Source organism: Geospiza fortis, unplaced genomic scaffold (genome assembly GCF_000277835.1).
Source record: "Geospiza fortis unplaced genomic scaffold, GeoFor_1.0 scaffold194, whole genome shotgun sequence".
NCBI lineage: Eukaryota > Metazoa > Chordata > Aves > Passeriformes > Thraupidae > Geospiza > Geospiza fortis.
The window spans coordinates 5,312,433-5,332,433 of NW_005054322.1; the positions used below are offsets into that span (position 1 = coordinate 5,312,433).

A 20,001-nucleotide genomic window follows, 5' to 3' on the forward strand; every position below is an offset into this window, starting at 1 on the left:
ATGATCCACATGTGTTGGCAGATAGCTACAGCACTGGAGGTGCTGCACAGGTCCATGAGATCATGAGCACCACAGTTCTTGACTGTCAGGCACTGACTTCCAACAGCTGCTCCAGAAAGTTCTCTAAATAGACTGACACCAAAGTCACAATCATGGCTGATTTCTAGCAGTCATTCTTCAGAAGGCTAGGAAGAAAATGCTTCCCCTGACACTGAATGCTCTCTTCTGAATGCTGTAAGGATGGTTTATATTCACATGTAGAGAAGACGATTGCAGACAGAAATCTTCCACTCTTGCTGCAGATTCTTCAGTTGATTACCAGTCCTGTTTTGGTGCTATGGTTACGTTTTAAAGCCAAAGCTTTGAACTTCCATGTGTGTACATCATAAAAGTGGTTGACAGAGCAACTTCCTCACTCTAACATTTCAGAAAAGGAAATTGTCTGATGTCCCTGTGGAACCACAAGAAGACTATACTAAATTTAACAGCGACAATCTGAAAACCAAGAAGGTAAGCAAGCCTTGCATTCATACGTGTTTTGCTGAAATGTAGATTGATAGCAAATACTAGCACAGAGTGCTTAACTTTCTCCTTGAAAACACATCACAAATACAAAACAAATACAAAATTGTCTGACATCTGTAATTATATCTCTTTGAACTTTTCTTTCAGGTTTAATTTGACAGTTTTAATTTTGTATTCTGAATTGTTTTGTGCTATTGCTGCTGGGCTGTATTTCACCAGTGAACATTCCAGTGAGCCTCACAGACTCAGACACATGTGTTAAGGTGTTCGGCTAATGTTTGCAAAGCTCTTTGAGATCTTTAGATGAGAAATCGTATAGCTTAGTGATAGCAACTGGTAAATTTCAGTAACTCAAAAAAGAAATTAAGATGGCAGCATTTACTTAAATTCCAGGGGATGCTAGGACAGGCTTTATTTTTACCTAGAAATATTGCTTGTGCACTTACTTATGTCAACTTAATGAAGTTAAGTCAACACAGAACTTACTGATTGCCAGCTCCAACGCATGTTTGGAGGCCAATCCAAATCTGAGTCCAGCGGTGCCTGCCACTGTACTATTCCTAGGAGAGCAACAGAGATGTGAAAAGAAATAGATCCTGTCTGTGTCTGCCAAAGCTGTGAGGCTTGTACTGGCTTATTTCTCTGAACATTGAAAGAAAATGAATCTTCCTCCAATCCGTGGGGAACCGAGAAGGCCCGCTGTGCTGGTCTTGTGACCTTCAGTCTAATGCTGACTACTCGTTATCCCTTTGCAAAGAGAAGCAGCTGGTGACAGATGCATTCCTTCCTCCCCCCAAAACCCCAGATTTTTTTTTGTACTCATTGCACATTCTAGTTTGGAAGAGGATTGCCCCTTAAGTGAAGGTGATAAATAGTTTAAGTATGCGTGCTTCCCCCCTCCCCACATTATATACTATAGATTTTGAACTTAGCATAAAGATAGAAATAAACTGAGGAGAGATAATTCATTTTAACATTAAATAAGATTTACTTCTGAAGTAATAATGCACGTTGATGAGAGAATCTGGGAAAGAAAACATAGCCCTTGGGCTCTGTACAGTATACTACTCTTTTTAAAGTACTTTGGCAGTGGTTTTGTTTGTAGAGTAACACAATCATACAGTTGTTGCGTATCTCCATCGTATCCATAACCATCTAGCTGATCCCAAGTACTGGTATTGGGAAGTCCTGCAGACTGAGGAGTATCATAAAGAAAGGTCAATGCAAAGTTTTCTTGATAGGGAAAGCAGCTAGAGATTTAAAACATAACACTTTAAAATACAAGAAAGAAAAGAGGTCGGCCCTATAAAATGTGGTTCATAAAATGTGTTTTAGGTGTAGAAGTCTGGGGAGTTGTCCCAGTGGCCTCGAAAGTGCTTTGGAAACGTTAGTTACCTTCTTCATTCCTAGTTCTTAATCTCTTTTCCCTTTATTTCACTGTGCATAGTCTTTGATAGTAAATCAGTGTGAATTATTCATCATTTGTAATGCAGGTCTGTAATTCAGCCTACTGACAGCATAATCATGAGATTGAGTTGGAGGGTACAGAATGCATCTGTTCTATTGCATGCATTATTCCTCTTAATGTACACTCAGGGATTATCCCAAAGTAAACGTTTGATTTGGGATACCTCATCCTGCAGAAAGGAGAGATGTTTCACCTCCTTCTCCTTGTAGTTGGTTTTCTGTCTTTGTTTGAGGTTAAGTAATTAATGACAAGTATTCTTTAGTTTGAACAATCTCAAATTTGTTTTTTAATGTTTTTCTCCTACTATTCAAAGCCTGCATCACATTATCTTTACAGCTGTATACTAAAAAAGCAATTCAACTTATTGTTTGACTTCTGTATTTAGGAGTTTGTAGCATCTGTTTCCCCCCTATGGAGTTGCTGTTTAACTGTTTCTGTTTATCATTTCACTCACAGGCAAACACCAAGATGTCTGCAGCACAGAAGGCTCTGGCCAAAGTTGATAAGAGTGGAATGAAATCCATTTCTGCTTTCTTCAGCTCCAAACCTAAAACATCAAAATGAAGACCTGTTCTTTAAAGAATTTCATACAATGGTTATTTTGATGTTAAGCTAAAGATGTCTCCTGGAGTTTTTTGTTAGTATAGTGTATGCAGAGCATGTCTGGGTATGAGTGTGATGGAGAGGTCTGTCAGCTGGCAGGGCACAGAGCTGTTGGGCCTTAGTGAGGCAAGGCAGTACCATGATATCTTATTTTCCAGCCTGGATTGGGAAGATGGCTCATCTGCATTAACATGGTGCTGTGAGCTAGAAGCAAGGCTTAGCAGGGTACTATGCTGTGCTGCTGCTGCTTCTGGAGCAAGCCCAGTAAAGCCCACCACAGAGTTTTCTCCATTACACTTCATTCTAGGTTGAAAACTTGCCCACCTTTGTTGATTTTTTTTCTTAAATTCATAAGGAGCATTATTTTTTTAAAACTTTCTAAAGTTTTTTACCCATCAGAGTAGGATGGCATCATTGCATTTTTACTTTGACCCAAATGTAAGCGTTGATGTAAGCGTTGTCATTGGTGGTATTTTATCGAGGCAAGGATACTCTCTGTATTGGGATTTGGGGTGTTTTCAATATGCTGGAAACAAATGGCAATGAATGTCAGTGTACATGTAATGCAATAAAGTGCTTTGTGTAACAAACTTTTTCTTGCTGTATTTGCTGTATGCTTCAAAAGCTAGGTTGGGTTTCAGCACATTTTTAAGTGCTTTTGGTATTTTCCTGTATATAAATTTTAATCCTTAAAGAGTTCTGGCATCTCTTTGGCTTTACGTGATAAATCTCTTAGCGCATAGCAATATAGGGGTATTTTTATGTTTGGTTCCAAGGTCAAGAGGTCCTTACAAAAATAATCAGGGAAAAATTGATTTAAAGGCAAGAATGGGTGAGGTTTTTTTAAGAAGCTTGTTTGGCATTGAATTCAAAAGCTTAAGTATGAGTGTCTTAGATAAGGTTTCATTCTACAAAGTTTTGCACAAGGTAGAACTGTTACTTGAAATGTACTACCCACTCTTTTCTGTGTTCTTTAATCATTACAGACTATTCCTGTGTATTTAGAGGGATAGCTGATGATGTGGCTTCCCTCAGTCTCAGAATTGAAAAAGAGATGGATTCACTGGGATCATTTGTACCGATCTAGCCAATTCTGCACAATAATCAATGTCATCCATCAGTTGTTGCACTGAGTCATTACTGTAGATCAACTACAATGTGTGTTTTTGAATGACACTCTTAAAACACATCAGTCTTTGCTACTTCAGCTCAGTAAAGAATCTGCTTGTATCCCTTGATCATGCAAGTTTTAGAGAAATTAGGAATTCCCCCTTTTTGAGTAACTATGCCATTTTTCCACTTCAAACTTACTTGCTGTCATTTACAACCCTTGGATTACGATGGTGTCTGTTAGGTTAAATAGCTCTGTGGCACTCTCTTCCAGCCAGAAATGAAAGAGAAGTCTTGCCATGTGTTCTGTGCAGTTTTGTATTTCTTGTTGGGTTTTGTGTGCCTTTCAAACTGATGTTTTTTACAAAGTGTCAGATGTAGTTTGCAAATGCGCAGAGGGTCAGCATGGCTGGAATTCCAGATAGAGGAAAATACTTGGAAATCTACAGAATTATTATCTCTGATAATAAATAGCATTTGATGACCCCAGAACAAGCAATTGTGGTTGTGAACTGGAAGGGTTAAATTCCAGAAAACATTCAACCTCCCAGATTCATGTGAGTAGAATCATGGGATGCCGAAGTGATGGCAATTTTGAAAAACACTCGTCAAAAATGCAAGATGATGCTATGGGAAAAAAAGAAAGAAAAAGAGCAGGCACATTCTGTCAGGTTAATGGAGAAGTTCTGTGCAGTAAGCAACTAGTTAGGGAGTGTTTTGGTAGAAAAAAGGAGCTTTGTATCTATTAATGAAAAGCCAGTTCTAGAAAATGCTGAGAAAGCAGACAAGCTTGAGATGGGTGCTTGTTGGAAAACCAGGAATGGGAGAGAATTAGGTTAGAAACAGGAACTATGGGGCAGAACAGATACATGGTAGAAGCTCTTCTGGATATTTAAATATGCTAGTTTTAGGAATTTGGATTTTTAACAGTTCAAAAGTTTTGTGAAATAAACTTTCCAAGCACACCTTTTTGTTGATTGAGCTGTTTAAGAACCTTCTATGAAAAAGTTCCTGTTTCTCTGGCCAGAATTTGGGACAAAGAGAGAACAAATCTGATACAGATGAGAGGCCTTTGTGCTGACCTTCTGGTACTTCTCGGGTACCAGATTTTATTTTTTCTTGCTCTATGCATGCCTTTCACATCTGCTGCTGTGCTCAAGGGCTAAGTCTAGAGTTCTTCCTCTGTGCAGGGATGCATTTTGCTTTAGTGCCACATCTCAACTTCAGCTGAGAGCTATGCTGTAACTTACCACAATAGTAATTTTATTAGTGACTGTACTTTTGGTTAAGCAGGAATTTGTGCATGACAAGAAAAATGAGCCATTTCCAAAAACCATTAGAGCTTTCACATGAAAACAAAAACTCTTTTCCCTTTAGGAAAGCAAGAAATACATTTAGTAAGTTTGAAACTTCCTCGACATGTATCTGTAAGAAGTTATGAAGAGCATAAGGTGCCAAGTGCATAAAACAATATTTCCTACCACAATAAGGATTTAAATATAGTTACCCTGCCTGGCCAGCAGTAGCAGTAGATCATTATGAAGTGTTGCGTTGCTATTTCTTCCTTGGTTAACATAGTATGGAGCAATATGCCAGGGCTATTATAGAAATGTGGTTTTATTTTATTTCTTTTTCTGGGTTAACATGACATCTTTACATGTTCATGTAAATATCTGATGAGCTGTGATGATTTTATAGTTGTTTATCTGGGATTAAGCAGCTCTCACATTTTCACTTTTTTGGACTTAGCATAGTAAATGGATTGACATCAGTGGGCATGGAAAACATGGAAATACAAGCACTGACTGAGGGATATTTAAGGGTCAAACTGGCATATAATTTTCAGTCAAGTAATAAACTTAGTTCTATTTGTAGAAGTGATTGGTGATTTGAATATTTTCAGTGGAAGAGGTGGCATAGTTGGCAGAACTTGCATTCAGATCTGAAATCTGGAAGGGTTCAACGTGCTTGTTTTCAGGTGTTCGATTGCATCTGACATGATGTTTATTGGGGCAAAATTAAATGCATGGATGGTTATTTGAATAAAGTAATGTTTTTGATTAGGGTTTTCTCTTTCCTTTGTAGATGCCTGAGAAAAGACATGCAAAGAAGAAATGAAAGGAGCTTAAGGAGACTCACTTGTATTATTGTAACTCGCCATAATCACAAAGCTGCTTTTGATGGCTTTTTTTACGCACTTTCTGAAAAATAAATGTTTGACATCGGACGTGCCCCGTTCCAAGAAAGAGCAAATCTCAGCTGATTAGCATTGTTAAATATGCAGTGTGTTAAACATACTCTGCTTCAAATTTTATAGCTCACACACGATTGGTCTATCGGGCCCTTCCAGGAAAGCACTTACGAGCATGCCTAATGTTAAGCACATGAGCAGCTATCCTCAAGTCAGCCGTGTTGTTCGCGTGGGTAAGTGCTTTGCTGGATCAGTGCCTGCAGCCCTGTTAGGTGCTGAGCATCCTGATCCATATCCAGCAAAGCACTTACGTCCATGCTTATCTTGAAGTGGAAGAGCCAGTCTAATATTTGTGCATTAGTGTTCCCATAAAATCACTCTTGGCACAATGACTCATATGCTTAATATTAAGCACCTGCCCAAGTATTTTGCAAGATCAGACCAACTGCATCCTTGAGCAAGTCTTAAATAGAGCAAGTCTTAAATACTTGATTTTCTATGTTTTGTACTCATTTTTTAATAGAATGTATGCTTTTTGTGACTGTAATTACAAGTTTTAGAAGCTGTATAGCAAAATATGTTTGTATAGCATGTTTTATGCAATTTCTTCTTTCTTTTTCAAAAGTCCAATGTTCAGTCAAAAAATCAACCAAAATGGGAAAAACCCCAATATTGACTCTTTATAGGACATTTACATTTTAAAAGTAATTTCACTGAGTTTGTTTTACATGATTTTGTCCAACGCTGACCTGTTTTACAGAAGGTGTCACCTAGCTCAGGTTGTGTGGACAGTGTCACTCCTAAGTGCTAATGCTTCAGGTAGGTTGTATGTTCAAAAGGGCAGATGGAGAAGCTGTATTTTTTTATTTTACTTATTTTATTCTAAGGGATTGAATCCTTACAAACATATATAAAATAACATGTACATTTTGTGTTAAGAACAAAACCAAAACCCATGTCATTTCTCACGTTAAAAAAAGACCTAATTATCCTTTATTTCTTAATGTAAGTGGCACTTTCTGTGGAGTAAGCTTCAACCAAAATGTCAGCCTGAGTCTACATAAAACATGCAGAAACTGGTTGCTAATGAGATCCTCAAGTGATTTGTGTCATATGCAGTCTGATGTTCTTAACTTAAATACCTGTATATCAAACTACTATTAATATATAACTTCTTCCTGGAGAATTTTTTAAAGTTAATTGACATGATTTTGAAGAGAATGAATTTTACTTCTGTAAATTCCAACTGTGACCCCAGTTCACAGATGCCTACAGCAAATAACCAAAATGGTTGGTAAAGCTTGAATGTATTTTAAGTGTTCTAGGTAAAACATAAAGAAATATTTTACATCAACTCTAGCAAATTTTGCCTAACTTTGGCTAAAGAAGAGCTCCAATAAGAGTTTATTATGATCTTGCTGGAAGCTAAATTCCAGGAGAGAGGCAATAGCTTATTCAACTTTCTTTTCAACTGATTCTGTTCATCTCTATTTCTGAATATGAAAAACCTGAACTATTAATTGTTTAGAAATCATATATGAAAGGAAATGTAATCTGAATGCCTGTTTTAGGAATTTGCACTGAATTATTTTTGTTAGTCTGGTGAAGCAATGTGCACTTTCTCTTTTTAAGGAAAAAATATTTTTTAACATAATTTTTAGGAATACAGCAAGATTATTATGTGGGTCCAAAATTAAATTTCTATTTTTCTAGCTTACATTAAAAAACGCTTGATGTATGAATTAAGATGAAATATTTCAGTATGTAGTTCCATATTTGTAAGATTTTATTTTTAATATATGTGCAAGAAATAAATAAATAAATGCCTTTGGAATATTGTGCTGATTATTTCTTCACTAGTATCACAGAGGAATGCAAAGAAAAATGTGGTGCAGTCAGGCTGCTGGTGCTGTTACCTTCCACAGGTAGTCAGTAATTCTTGGACTGAGTTGGAGGAAATAATGAATCCTGATATAAATACAAATCTAAAAGTTCATTTAGACAGATTCAGTGATGCAGGTAGGCTAATCCCCAAGGATGTTACTATACAGGTGTTCTAAAGAGAACCCATCTCTCTTTACATACAGTTGCTGGTCTGCACACTCTGGACATTTTCATTTTTTTGAAGATGGTGGTGAATCTTTGAGTGTTGGTAGGATGAAAAGAGTGGAGGTGAAGAGAATGATGTGATTATTTGTGTGGCTTTTTACGTATTTTGCATTCTTCGCCATCACATATGTGATGCATCGGTGCTCCATCACAGACTGACACAGAACTGATAAACAATTATTTTCCGTGTTATTTAATAGCAGACAGTTAATAAAGCACAGAGGAAAAGCTGTTCCTCTGCCAAAACATTATCCTGGTATCACCCTGATATTCTAAGTGGTGACATGAGGCTTCAAGTCTGTTAGTATAGTTACAGTCATTGCATTTATAAAATCCAGACAGCAAGGGGCAAAGCAAAGGTGATGGGTATTTTATTTGCCTGACAAGTTTGTTTATTGATATTAATGAAACACAAAAAGAAATGAAATAAAGCTTGTATCATTTCATATACCCATTGCTCACCAAGACTTATCTGAAAAAAGAGAAGTACCAGTGCTAATAACAAAGCAATGGCATGGCATCTATTTAAATATGAAGTAGCATTTACATTTCTTAGGTCAATGAAGTCACCTTGCAAGGCATTGCTAAGACTAAGGAAAACAGCACATTGCATTACATTCTTGAAGAGCTTCAATAGCTCAAGTGTCCAAGCTGAACTCTAGTACCCACTCTGTGCACAACTGTTGTCTTTTAGGGTCTGTCACATTGCAAATTGCACTAATTTTTCCAAAGCTCCCTTTTAAAATGCATTGCATACCCTGAGATGGTTGCAAAGCAAGAAATGGTGTCTCCGGTAAAACAAAGCCCCTTTGAGGCTCATCAGTTTTTGAAAGGGGAAGCTAGTAGGAAGATGAAAAGTTTGCTTTAAAATTCGGCTTCTGATTTGGGATTATGGCAATTGTTTTGTTCATCCTTTCTCTTTTCAATCTGAGGACCTGATTCTTTTTCAGAAGGTGCTAATTTGTTATAGTCTCATCTCCCCTTGCCTTCAGGCCAACTGAGCAAACTGTTTCAGAACAGGAATCCACATTCGTGAGGACAGCCAAAATCAAAACTCTCACCAGCCCTAGTCATGCATAGACTCATCACAACTTCCTCTTGAATTCCTTGTGCAAGCTGGCATTGCTACAGGTTCTTCCAAAACAGTTCAGAGTTGATTCAGTAGGGGTGAAAGTGAAAAAACCCCAGCCTGACATACTTTCTTCTCTTGTAGTCAATCCTATGCTGGAGAAACTGAGCAGAAAGGTTAGAGAGACAACAATGAAGATGAAAATTAAGAAGGCAGCAAAGCTGGCTCAAATACAAAAGGCAGTGTTGAAAATGGAGGAAAAGTAGGCAGTGAGGAAGGAAATAGTGGAAAACGAACTGTTGAATTGAATGTGGAAAAAGACCACAATAAGTCTGAACATGAAGAAAGCAACAGCAATGCTGACACAAATGAAAAAGACTATATTTAATTTCTGCTGAATTTTTGTACCTTTATTGGCATCAGTCATGGTATGGTCTCTCCAGGGATCTGGTACCACTTGAGTGGGCACACTGGGTACAGAGATCGTGCTGCTGTTATCAGCAGTGGAATTTGCTGCTGCACGTCTTCTCTAGATGCAGATGGAGCGGCACTGAGCTCAGTCCTGCTGTTCCTTCCATATGAGGCATGACCCAAGTGTCATGCCCTTTGCAGAGCTCACATCATCTCCAGACAGAAGCAGATGGCACTGGGTGGCTTGTGTGGTGTCTGCAACTCCTTACATGTGTTTCACCCTTCTTCTGACTTCAATTTCCTCCCCCAACATCACGACCTGTCACATCATCTCTTGATGATGCAGCCACTGGACCATGCCCTTTCTTGTATTTCAGAATATCTTGGTACCACTTGCATCAGCTGCTGGTGCTGCAGAGCCACATTGCCAAAAGAGAATTGTCTCTGTCTTCCTGTAGAGTCACATGGAAAAGTGTCCTGGTTTAGGGCAAATTTTGGAGGAAACCTCCAAATGGGGTCCCTCTAGAAAAGCAAATTCAAGCAGCTCCTCCCCCAACTGAGGGGTTCAGGAAAATATTTCCTTGGAGAAAAGTGGAAAAAACTGTTCATTTAACAAGCAAAGTATTCACAGGCATAAAAAATGAACAATATTAAGCAGTATAACTTCTTGTTGTTTTGAAGGGATGGCAAATTCAGAAAGTTCTTTTTGTGGCTTGTAGCTCAGCTCACTCAGTCTCTTATCAGTCCCTCTGGCACTGGAAAGCAGCATCACAGGGCCCGGTGGGCCACAGGTGTCAGCTCCAAGTGTTTTTCTGAGTTTTCTGCCCAGAGCAGATTTGAACAGTTCCAAGAAAAAGAAAAAAACCCACAGCCTGGGGAACTTCTGTGCCTCAATTTACTGAAAAAAAAAAAAAAACCCAAACAAGCAAAGGAGAGCTCTCTCCCGCTGTCTGTCCATGCTGCAGACAACACAGTCCAGGAGAAGGAGCAAGTGCAGTCCCCGATAACAAACTCTGCACTTCTCTCCCAGCTTCACTCTCAGAACCAGCCTTAAAGGTGCAGAACTTAATTTCCAGTATAAACAGAACAAACAACTGGGGATACAAGCACCATAAAGTCATCCCAGCTCATTAAGACAAGGGGTAACAAGTATAAGTTGTACTGGGAGAGCTTTTGTCTTGACATAAGAGAAATTGTTCATGTTAGGAATAATCATTCTCTGGAACAACCTTTCATGAGTTGTGGTGGAGTTCCCATCACTGGAGGTTTTCAAGGGTGCTAGATAATCTCATCTAGGCTCTTCTTCCATGAATGGTTGGACCAGATGATGTTTTGAAGTCCCTTCCAACATGGACTGTTCCATAATTCTGTGAAATTTGTAATGAATGTGCCACCGCAGAATCGCAGCAAGAGTGAGTGCTATGTACCTTTTTCCCAGCCCATTGTTTAGAGAGTGCAGCTTTGGCAGAGAGGAGACCTTCAGGGAGGATTATTTGCTCTGGTTTTTATTTCCAAGGCAAGTTGTCCCTGTACGCATATGCCTGACTTGAGCATTTGCCTTCCAGGGCTATTTGTTAGTGACAAACAGCATGGGCCAAATGACCTACAGAGATCAGAGGGTTTTGGTGTTGGCTTGTTTGGAGGGTTTTTTTGCAGAAAAATATGGAAGGAAAAAAGGCTCAAAGGCTGCCCCGGAAGGTTGCAGAGTCTCCCACTCTGGAGATAGTCAAAACCCACCTGGATGCATGCCTGCTCCAAGTGACCCTGCCTGGACAGGGGAGCTGGGCTTAATGATCTCCAGAGGGCCCTTCCAACCCAAACAATTCTGTCACTCTGATAAGCTTGGAAATAAAGGAGTGGAGGTGGGAAGGGCAGAGAGAAAAGAGAGCTTGAATAGCACAGGGAAGCAAAGAGGATTATGGATTAGCACTTTTCCATGCTCTCATTTTATCTGGAAGTCATGCTTTAAAAGTTCTTCTTTACTTGTGCCAGCGGTATGTGTAAACCACTAGGTAGCAGGCAACTACTAAAAAGCAGTAACTCATTAGACTGGACATGCTACTCCACGACAAGAAGAAAATGTTACTGGACCCTTTTAAGAGAAAACCACTATTGAAATGAGTTTGCCAGTAGCACTTGCAAGGATCAGAAAGATTCTTGGTGCAGTTTGCCAGGGCCTTTTTCAGCAGTTCTTCATAGAAAACTGTTTATTTTTACAGTGTACTGAAGAGTCCTACTTGGCTTTCAAGCCACTGAGAGATGAAGTATCTGTCCCAGTGGGCTTACAGAATAACTACAAACAGTGACATTCTCAGATGTCCTCATACTTGTGTCCATGTGTTCTGTTCCGTGTGTGTGAGAGTATTTTCAACTCTGCCAAAGTGTAACCACACAAATTCTATTGGACAGAAAGGGAGTTTTGTATCTGAATTCTGCCTGGGGGTTTGGAAGCACTGAGCTTAAACTAACAGTGTGTATAAACAGTTTGTTTTTTGATTGACATGACCTAAGCCATTATGCTCACAATACCTGGTCTCCATGAGTGAAGGGAAGGGCTTGGGAAGGAAAAGAGTAATGGGTAAACACCTGGCTGCACATCTGGTGCCAACAGGAATCAGGCATTGACAACTATGGAACTCACTTTGAGGACTGAGACCTGCTAGGAACAGGTGAGACCCATGTGACAAAGTGAAGAGTTTGCCCAAGTGGAGAGTTGTGATGGATTGATACAAGCTCGGGAACAAAGCAGGGAAGATGCAGAGAGGGATTATTGTCTCTGTGAAAGGGCCCTTTGGATGTATGGAGCTCCTCTATGGAAGAGATGGGCTTGTTTTCTTCCTCCTTTGTGAGGAGAGAACATAACCACCATCTGTACTCCAAGTTGTCACTTTTCAGGGGGGAAAGTTGAATAGATTGGAGTCTTTCATTCAAAATCTGTATCCTCCTCAGGATTTTGCAATTTAATAGCCAAGAATCATTCTCCCTACTGGCTACAGTATAGTGGATGGTGAGGGTGATCCATCAGGAGAACACTGAGCCCACATCACACCTTTTTCTCACATCCATTGCTTCCTGGGATGGTCTGCGCTCTCTACATCTGGATTGCTTCATGGTTTGCTTGTGCTTCATGGTTTGCTTGTGGCCCACTGTCCTGACACTGTCACTAGCTTGTTTACCTCCTTCAGCACCCTATCAGCTGCAAGTATTCCTAGGAAACATTTTGGACATTTTGCCAAGTTGCTGTAAAAGATGTATTTGCAGAGGGCCAAAAAAGGTCATGTGTCCCTCCACCCCAACCTTGCTTGACAGAAACCCAGGTGATGCTGATACTGATTTCCCTTCTGCATCTACAGGGAACTCTATAATTTGTGTCTGTTGGTTCATCTTTCCCACCTGATCTGTGGGACACTGATTTTTGCCTCTTGTTGAGGGAGCTATGTGGTATTAATCTACTGGTGTTAGAGCAGCACTTGTTTGTGCAGTGATATCTTCAATCTCTTCAAGGAGAGCTTCCAGGTCTCATATGGTTTATCTTCTGCAGGAGATAGAGAAAGAAATAAATGAGATAGGAAGAAGAATGAGGAGTGGTGTGTCTTAATGAACAAGAGATGTCTTCCCTGGGGAGCCAGGAAAATAATTAAAACTAGAGCCTGTAGCCAGGGTTGGTGAGTGGGCAGGAAGAGTTGGAAGACAGGAAAAGAAGGGTTCATGTCTTGAAGCAAATGACGTCAGCGCTGCTTCCCAGTCCAAGAGCTATGGCAGTAGGCACAGTTGCCCACTGAGCCTTCTTGGGCTGTGGAGATAGGGTAGGGTCTCATGTGCAGCAGAAGTGTCCAGGTGCCAACAAGTGTTTCTGCTCTGCATCTCTAGGAGCAGCAGACACAGGATATCTGCAATAACTGGACCCAAACAAACATCTGTGGGCTTTGTTCCCCTCTCACATAGGTACAGGTGACCGGAATGGCCAGAGGAGGAACATAAAAGCCCTGACTGGCATCCAAAAATCTGGTTACACTTCTTCCCTTGCTCCAAAACTCCACTGAGACCTGGGATGATAAACATACCTTATTGCCTCATAGAGGGAAGGAAGGATAGAAATGTCTACTTTTCCCCCATCTCAGTGGTTTTGTGGTGCCTTGTATTTTACTATGAGCTCCTTGAGGCAACAGCCATTTTCTCAGTCATTTTCATGCAGTTCTTGGCTTACAGAAGTCTTGATCATTAGTTATTCCTCTCAATCTCAATTGTAAGAATTTTGTTTTATTTAAGGCTACAGGATTTGCCCATCTAAAATATCCATGAAACAAATAAATTCTCCTTGAAGGGTCCTAAGTCCTTTTTGATCTTTTCTAGAAATCCATTTAAGTGAAGGCTTGGTTTATGATGTACACTGCTGTGCTTCTTAACAGACCTTTTTGTAAAACGTGCAGATTTGATTGAAATATTTTTAAAATACTTCATTTACTAAGATACTCTCTTCCTTGGGTCCCAGAATTCTATTGCTTTCTACTGGGCACGAGTACAGCCCTTTGCCTGAGCTCACTGGCTCCTGGCTTTGGGCTGCTGTGGGTCTGTTACACCCGGGGGAGTAGTGTGAAGCTAATGACCAAGGGCAGAGGAGAGTTACACAAAAGGCTGCTGAATAAAGCCTGCAACAAACCAAAAATAGCTGGGGGGAGGTGGTAGGAGGAGGAGGAGGGAAGGTGGGTTGTGCTGCACGAGGTTCCAGATGGGCTCTGCGTACTGCATTACAACAACAGAGCCACGGGGGACGAGCGGAATGCTCCCATCCCTAGAGGATGTATGGCACCAACCTGCAGCACACATTCCTCACCAGGTGAAGGATTGCCCGGCTCCCTGTCCCAGGGACACCCCCTGACCAGCTGGGCTAGAGGGCTGGTGTTCAGTAAACTGGGAACCAGCATGGCTCTTTGCTCCTACAGCACTTAGCTTAGTAGCTAATTAGACCAATTCCTAAATAAGCGTTACAAATAATAAACATGCAGTAGCATCCTGGTTTAACCAGGAGTTGAAGATAGTGCTGAAAGCATTTATTTGTGTTTTAAAATGCTACTGGAGACCTCCTTTTCAAGGATGAGTTAAGTAGCCTCATTGTCATGTCGCTTCTGCATTTTGAAGTTAAACAGCTCCATGATCTATGAACTCAAATCACACAGTTAATTACCCCACATTCCCCCTTCTTGCTCCCCTCCCTCTCCCACTTTGCTCTTGAAATACATTATATTTCTTTGGCAGTCCACTGAGAACAATGTCTGCTTTTGTGACAGCAACATTGCCAGTGGTGTAAAAATCTATGCGTCTGTCAGGTTTCCCCATGTGAAACATAATTGCTTAATTTCCATTTGAAAGTACATCCCTGACATTAGAACAACGTAGACACACCAAGGATAACAATGATTTTCTGACACCTACAATGGGGCATAATGTGGTAATAAATATGTGTGCAAAATGAATGCTCTGCACACAGAGGGAGCAGGTCTGAATTTACAGCTGCAGATGAAGTGTTCCTCAGGAAAAAAAAATAATAAAAAGAAAGAAACCAACAGATTAGCATCAGTGTGAGTCTATGTCAACCAGATGGCTTGCTATGGAAAAAGAGCTTCCCTGCTTTATTCCAGTAACCCTGGCTAGCAGGCTGAATGTCTGAGATGAGAAAAATGATCTCATTCAGTTGGGTTTTTTTCGCCCTTGCATACATACAGTTTGAGCTGGAGCAGAGTAAAACCTCTGAAAAGAACACAGAAGTTGTCCCCTAATGGTGGCGTGTGATGGACCAGGAAAGCTCCTGGACAGGGGTTCAAGCATGCCAAAAGTACAGTGGAGAGCACTGCCAGCTGGGAGGAGGGGAGCCCTCAGGGGACAGCCCTGGGTCCAGCCAGGCATCTACTCTGCACCTTGAAATGATGATGTGCTTCTCCCTCTGACTTCTCCCGGCTTCAGATGGTCCCTGAAATGGTTGAAGCAGAGGTCATCTCCCCAGAGTCCCAGTTGCTAGCACCTTTAGATGTTAGTGTGATGGCAGGCATGGCCTGGCATGTTTGGTCCTGGCTTGGCAAGACTGGACTTGGACTGGAGAACATTTGCAGTTCATGTGGAGGCAGCTACACCAGGCTGCTGTCTGGTCCAGGCCACCTCATCTCATTTTAGGCATTTAACTGAACACTTAGTTAGGAGCAGTTTCCTTCAGGATCACTGGGAACAAAAACACATCTTCATTTGAGTGTTGACAAGGGGTCTGGTGGTGCCTCTCTCTACAGACTGTGGGAAAAAGTCCTAGTGTAATAAGACTCTCAGCTTGGCCTGAAGTGAGATGGGATGAGTCCAGGCTCAGATGTCTCCCTTCAGGGCGATGAGTGCTGTCCTTTGCCAGAGCAGGTCAGGACATCCTCACTGTCAGACTCTCTGAATCACACATGGCTTCTCCCGCGAGACACTGCAGTTTGACAGCTAAGGAAGGGACCTGTAGCTGACAGTTTGAAGAAGTCCAAGTGCACTTATCTTTACAGGCATTTGAGAACCCAATATGAGATTTACAGCGTTGGCTTGCTGCTAAAGTATCATTTCACAAAAGCTCTGGTACAGTGGTTCCTGGGACAGACACTGTGCTTCATGCAGCAGGCAATTTTGCTGGGAGTTTCTGGATTCCAGTTGGAACTAAGCGCATTTCTGTGACACTGTGATGAGGGTTGTCCTACAGAGAGGTTGTAAAAATAATCAGGGTGATTTGACCTCTCTTATCTGCAACAAATGATGAGTTGTGACTGTGCACCAAGAAGCAGGAGATGAGAATCTTCCTTCTCTTTGGAGAAGTTGTGACACCGTTTGTTAAGACCTCCTTCAAGGCTAGGGCACCATTCACAGGGCAAAAATTGAATAGTTATTTTTCAGTTTTCTTTGTTTAAATTCTGTTCCCAATGGAAATTTTTCACAGTAAGAAATGAGAAGGATGTTTAACTTTGATTTGGTCTATGGTAGAATTAATGTGCATGGAATATCCAGTCCTCGGTTCTGTACTTGTCTTTGGCACTGAATGAATGTCTGTCATTGTGAATATCTACAAAATTACTGTTTTAATGACCTGTTTGCTTCAATTAAGGCCTGGCTATTATCTTTCCAAGAGGCAGAGAGTCGGGGAGGGGGAGACAGAACAGGAGAAAAAAGCTGATCACTGGGATGTGTGAGTAGAACATTTAAGGGGCCAGCTGAAACTGAGAGTGGATTTGGAAAGGCTGTGTGATGAATCTGTGACATTGCAATATTTCAATCATCACATTTCAGATTCTGGTTCATGCATCATTTGCTATGAAAGTTTTGAGATTTTAATCAGTGTTTCAAGAGTAAATTGATACAGCCTAATCATTTAGAATCTCTGGCACGAGACCAAAGTGTATTATGTTAAGTGTATGTTATGTATTATAAAAACTGCTTGCTGAAAATTAATTGAGTATTCCCGTGCTAGATAATGTTTCTCCATTCTCCAGAGCCCATCCCTTTGCGTGCGAGTGTTTTCCCAAGTGCAATGCAGATGCCAGAGAAAAGGTGAATATATAACATATGTAAAAGACTGGCTCAGTTTGACATAGCACAGTATCAGGCCTGCTAACCTCCCTGACTGGATTGTGGGGTTGTTTATTTGACTGCATGATGTGTAGGAGGAAAACTTCCGGGTACAAAATGACAGAAAAATTTATTTTCCATAAAAGAAAAATATAAGAAAGCCTATAAAAAAAATGGAATGTGTTTGCATTTCTACTGATGGCCCATGTGGACTTGGCAGAACAAGCAGCCCAAGTAAATGACACAGTTAGCAGCCAGTGGGTCTAGGTAACAAATGTGCCACACACTGTGTATTGAAAGGCTCACTAAATTCTCATGTTGTGCTTGTCCTGCATCCTGCTTGACCTCTGGCAACACTGATAAAAGGAAGAAGCTCCAAGATGAGGAGCTGGGCACACCTTTGATTTGCCAAAAGCCAACAGTGGGTGGCCACCAACATTATTTGTCCTCTGTGCTGACATTTCTGCTACAAAACATTTCCAACTGCTGAAGTTGGTTTCTCAAGGGGATTTGGGCACCTTTTGCAAAGAGGGGTTGATTTTGGAACTTTCCCTATCTAACTAGTACAGAGGAAATAGGTTCAAATACCCCTTCTGCACAGGGACTCCCAAGATTAATCTTCCCACCATCAGAATGTTCTTTCCAGTCCTGATCAAAGCTGTCCTAACTAATTTATGGGTTTTGGTCATTAGGCAAAAGAAGATGGGTATTTGCTGGCTGCAGTTGGATCTCACTTCCCTCAGCTCCAGTCTCAAGTCCTCATTACACATTTACTCCATTTACCACCTTTTAGAAAGTGGAAAAACATCAACGCATGTGTCCATCCTCTCATCTTGTCATGAGATCTCAGTGCAGGTTCATTAGCCTCAGCTGGGCAAGCCAAGAGTTTGAAGCCCATTTGTACACATCCCAGGCAAGAGCCCAAGCCCTCTCTCTCCCACCCCCTGCACTACTGTTGATGTCCCTCAGCCACAAAATGAGGAGAAAGGCAGAATTTGTCTTGATAGCTTTGGCTAGGACACCCAGCCTCCCCCTTTGGCTGTCTGTCTTTCCTTCTTTGAATTTTTTAAAGCCCCAAGGCAATGGAAGGAAAGCATTGGTTTGGGGTCACTTTGAATTCTGCAGTCAAACAGAATTAATTGTTTCATTCCACTGAATATTGGGAATTTCTTTTTTTTTCTATTTCAGTTTAATGGATAATCTCCTCCCCAAGTGGAAAATCAATAATTCCCATGGCCTTAATTTAGGCACACCCTTTACCAGTGTTTCTAAGTTCAGATATAATCCATGATATGGAGGAGAAGATAGCTGGGAGGAGGTCATCCAGCTCTCCTGAGGAAGTAACATCTCAAAGGACTCAAGAACTCCTTTCTGCTCAGAAGGTTAGCAGTCCCTTGCCTCCATCCATGGCCTGGTTTGTATCACAGAAATGCCAAAAGTACATGTGCTGGGGGCACACACATCATCTCTCATGGACTGAGCAGAGAAGTCCCACATCTGGCTTCCCCCTCAGAGCCCCATTGCCCCCCAGTCATACATCTGCAGTTCCACTCTGCCGGACTCTCTGGCCCTTCTTTCAAAGGACAGCCAGCTGGCCTCCTCTGTCGGCAGCTTTCTCATCACCTGGTGGTCACGAAACAGCAGAGGGGTGACTTGTCAGCTGGCCCCCTGCTCCCAAATGAGTCTTCCTGCAGTTTAGGGCTGCACCTTTGCCCTGATGCCTGGGCCTCTGACATGCTGTCTTTGATAACTGGAGAAGATACTTGGGTGTCCTGTGGGAGAGGCTTCATGCTCATGATCACAGATGATTTAACATTGCAAGGAAATGTAGTTTAGCCACCAGCTCTTATTATTAGCATAAATATTCCAAATGGTTATTTATCTATTCTCTGTTTATAGTGGCACCCTTTGGTAGAACAGGGAACAGAAAATAGAAATGGAGTATCCAAGAAGGCAAAATGTTCCTAAGATTCACAACTGATATCCCTCTTCAACTCTTGGGGTGAAAGATCTTCCCTTTAGGAGTAATTGAATGATTTAGTGATTATGACATCCTCAACTTCTCCCCTTTTGTCATTGAGACACAGACAACATTCCTCCAAGAATAGGAGGCCAAGCTCTTTTTTTCATATCTAGTGGAAGAGCTTGCAGAACTTCTTTGGAATATCCTTCAGAGGTATTGAAGTCTTAACATCAGATGCCAGAAGACAAATGCTTCTGTTTCATTTAACACATATATGAAATGGCACAACCAGGCATAAAAGCTAACAAAGAGCTAAAAGCTTGGGCTGCTAGAGGTAACATCTCCTTCCTGAAAGTCCATTTCTTCCTTCCTGTTGCTGGCTGCTAATTCACCATATGACTGTGGCCATCCAACCACTCCAGGTCCCTTCCTTGTCTGTCCCATTGAGCTGCTCTATAACATGGGAATTTCTCTCATACACTAAAATGCTATTGACAGGTCTCTTGTTTCTCCAGCCCCATCAGAGCCCATAAGCCTCACCACAGTTACTCCATTCCTCTTTAAATTCATCTCTGCGTCCCCTAAAAGTGTGAAGAGATGAGATGGCATCAGGACTTTCCTTCTGTCACCTATCTGGAGCTCCTACAATGAAGGCTCTAAATTGTTTCAAGAAGTAACCAAGCTACCATGAACTGTTTATAGAGTCTGACCTTGGGAATGCCTGCAACAGGAAAGGAAAAAATATTTTGCTCATTGGCAAAATATTTACATAGGTCAGCACCGACATGAAGGAGTGACAGAACCCATCACTGTGAGATGCAGGTATTAGGGCTAGCTAGCAATCATAGCTCTACACAATTCAGTAGATTCATGACTTCCAACTTTTTTCTTCCTTTTTTGCAGATCCCTCAAAGTTTTTGTAAGGGAAAGGCACATTGCTTTATAGTGAATTTAAGTCCACTAACAGGAGGCAT

At 41.1% G+C, this 20,001-nt stretch overlaps 1 protein-coding gene across 1 annotated transcript in view; it reads left to right on the top strand.

Annotated features, from left to right (window-relative positions):
* The window catches only part of RNASEH2B (ribonuclease H2 subunit B), a 33,942-nt gene extending 30,756 nt beyond the window's left edge, over nucleotides 1-3,186 (top strand). Inside the window, exons 10-11 of the mRNA XM_014306934.2 lie at nucleotides 430-510; nucleotides 2,450-3,186. Coding sequence (XP_014162409.2) covers nucleotides 430-510; nucleotides 2,450-2,557 — 189 coding nt within the window. The 3' untranslated portion in view covers nucleotides 2,558-3,186. The remainder of the gene's footprint in view (nucleotides 1-429; nucleotides 511-2,449) is intronic.
* The last annotated feature ends 16,815 nt before the right edge of the window (nucleotides 3,187-20,001 follow it).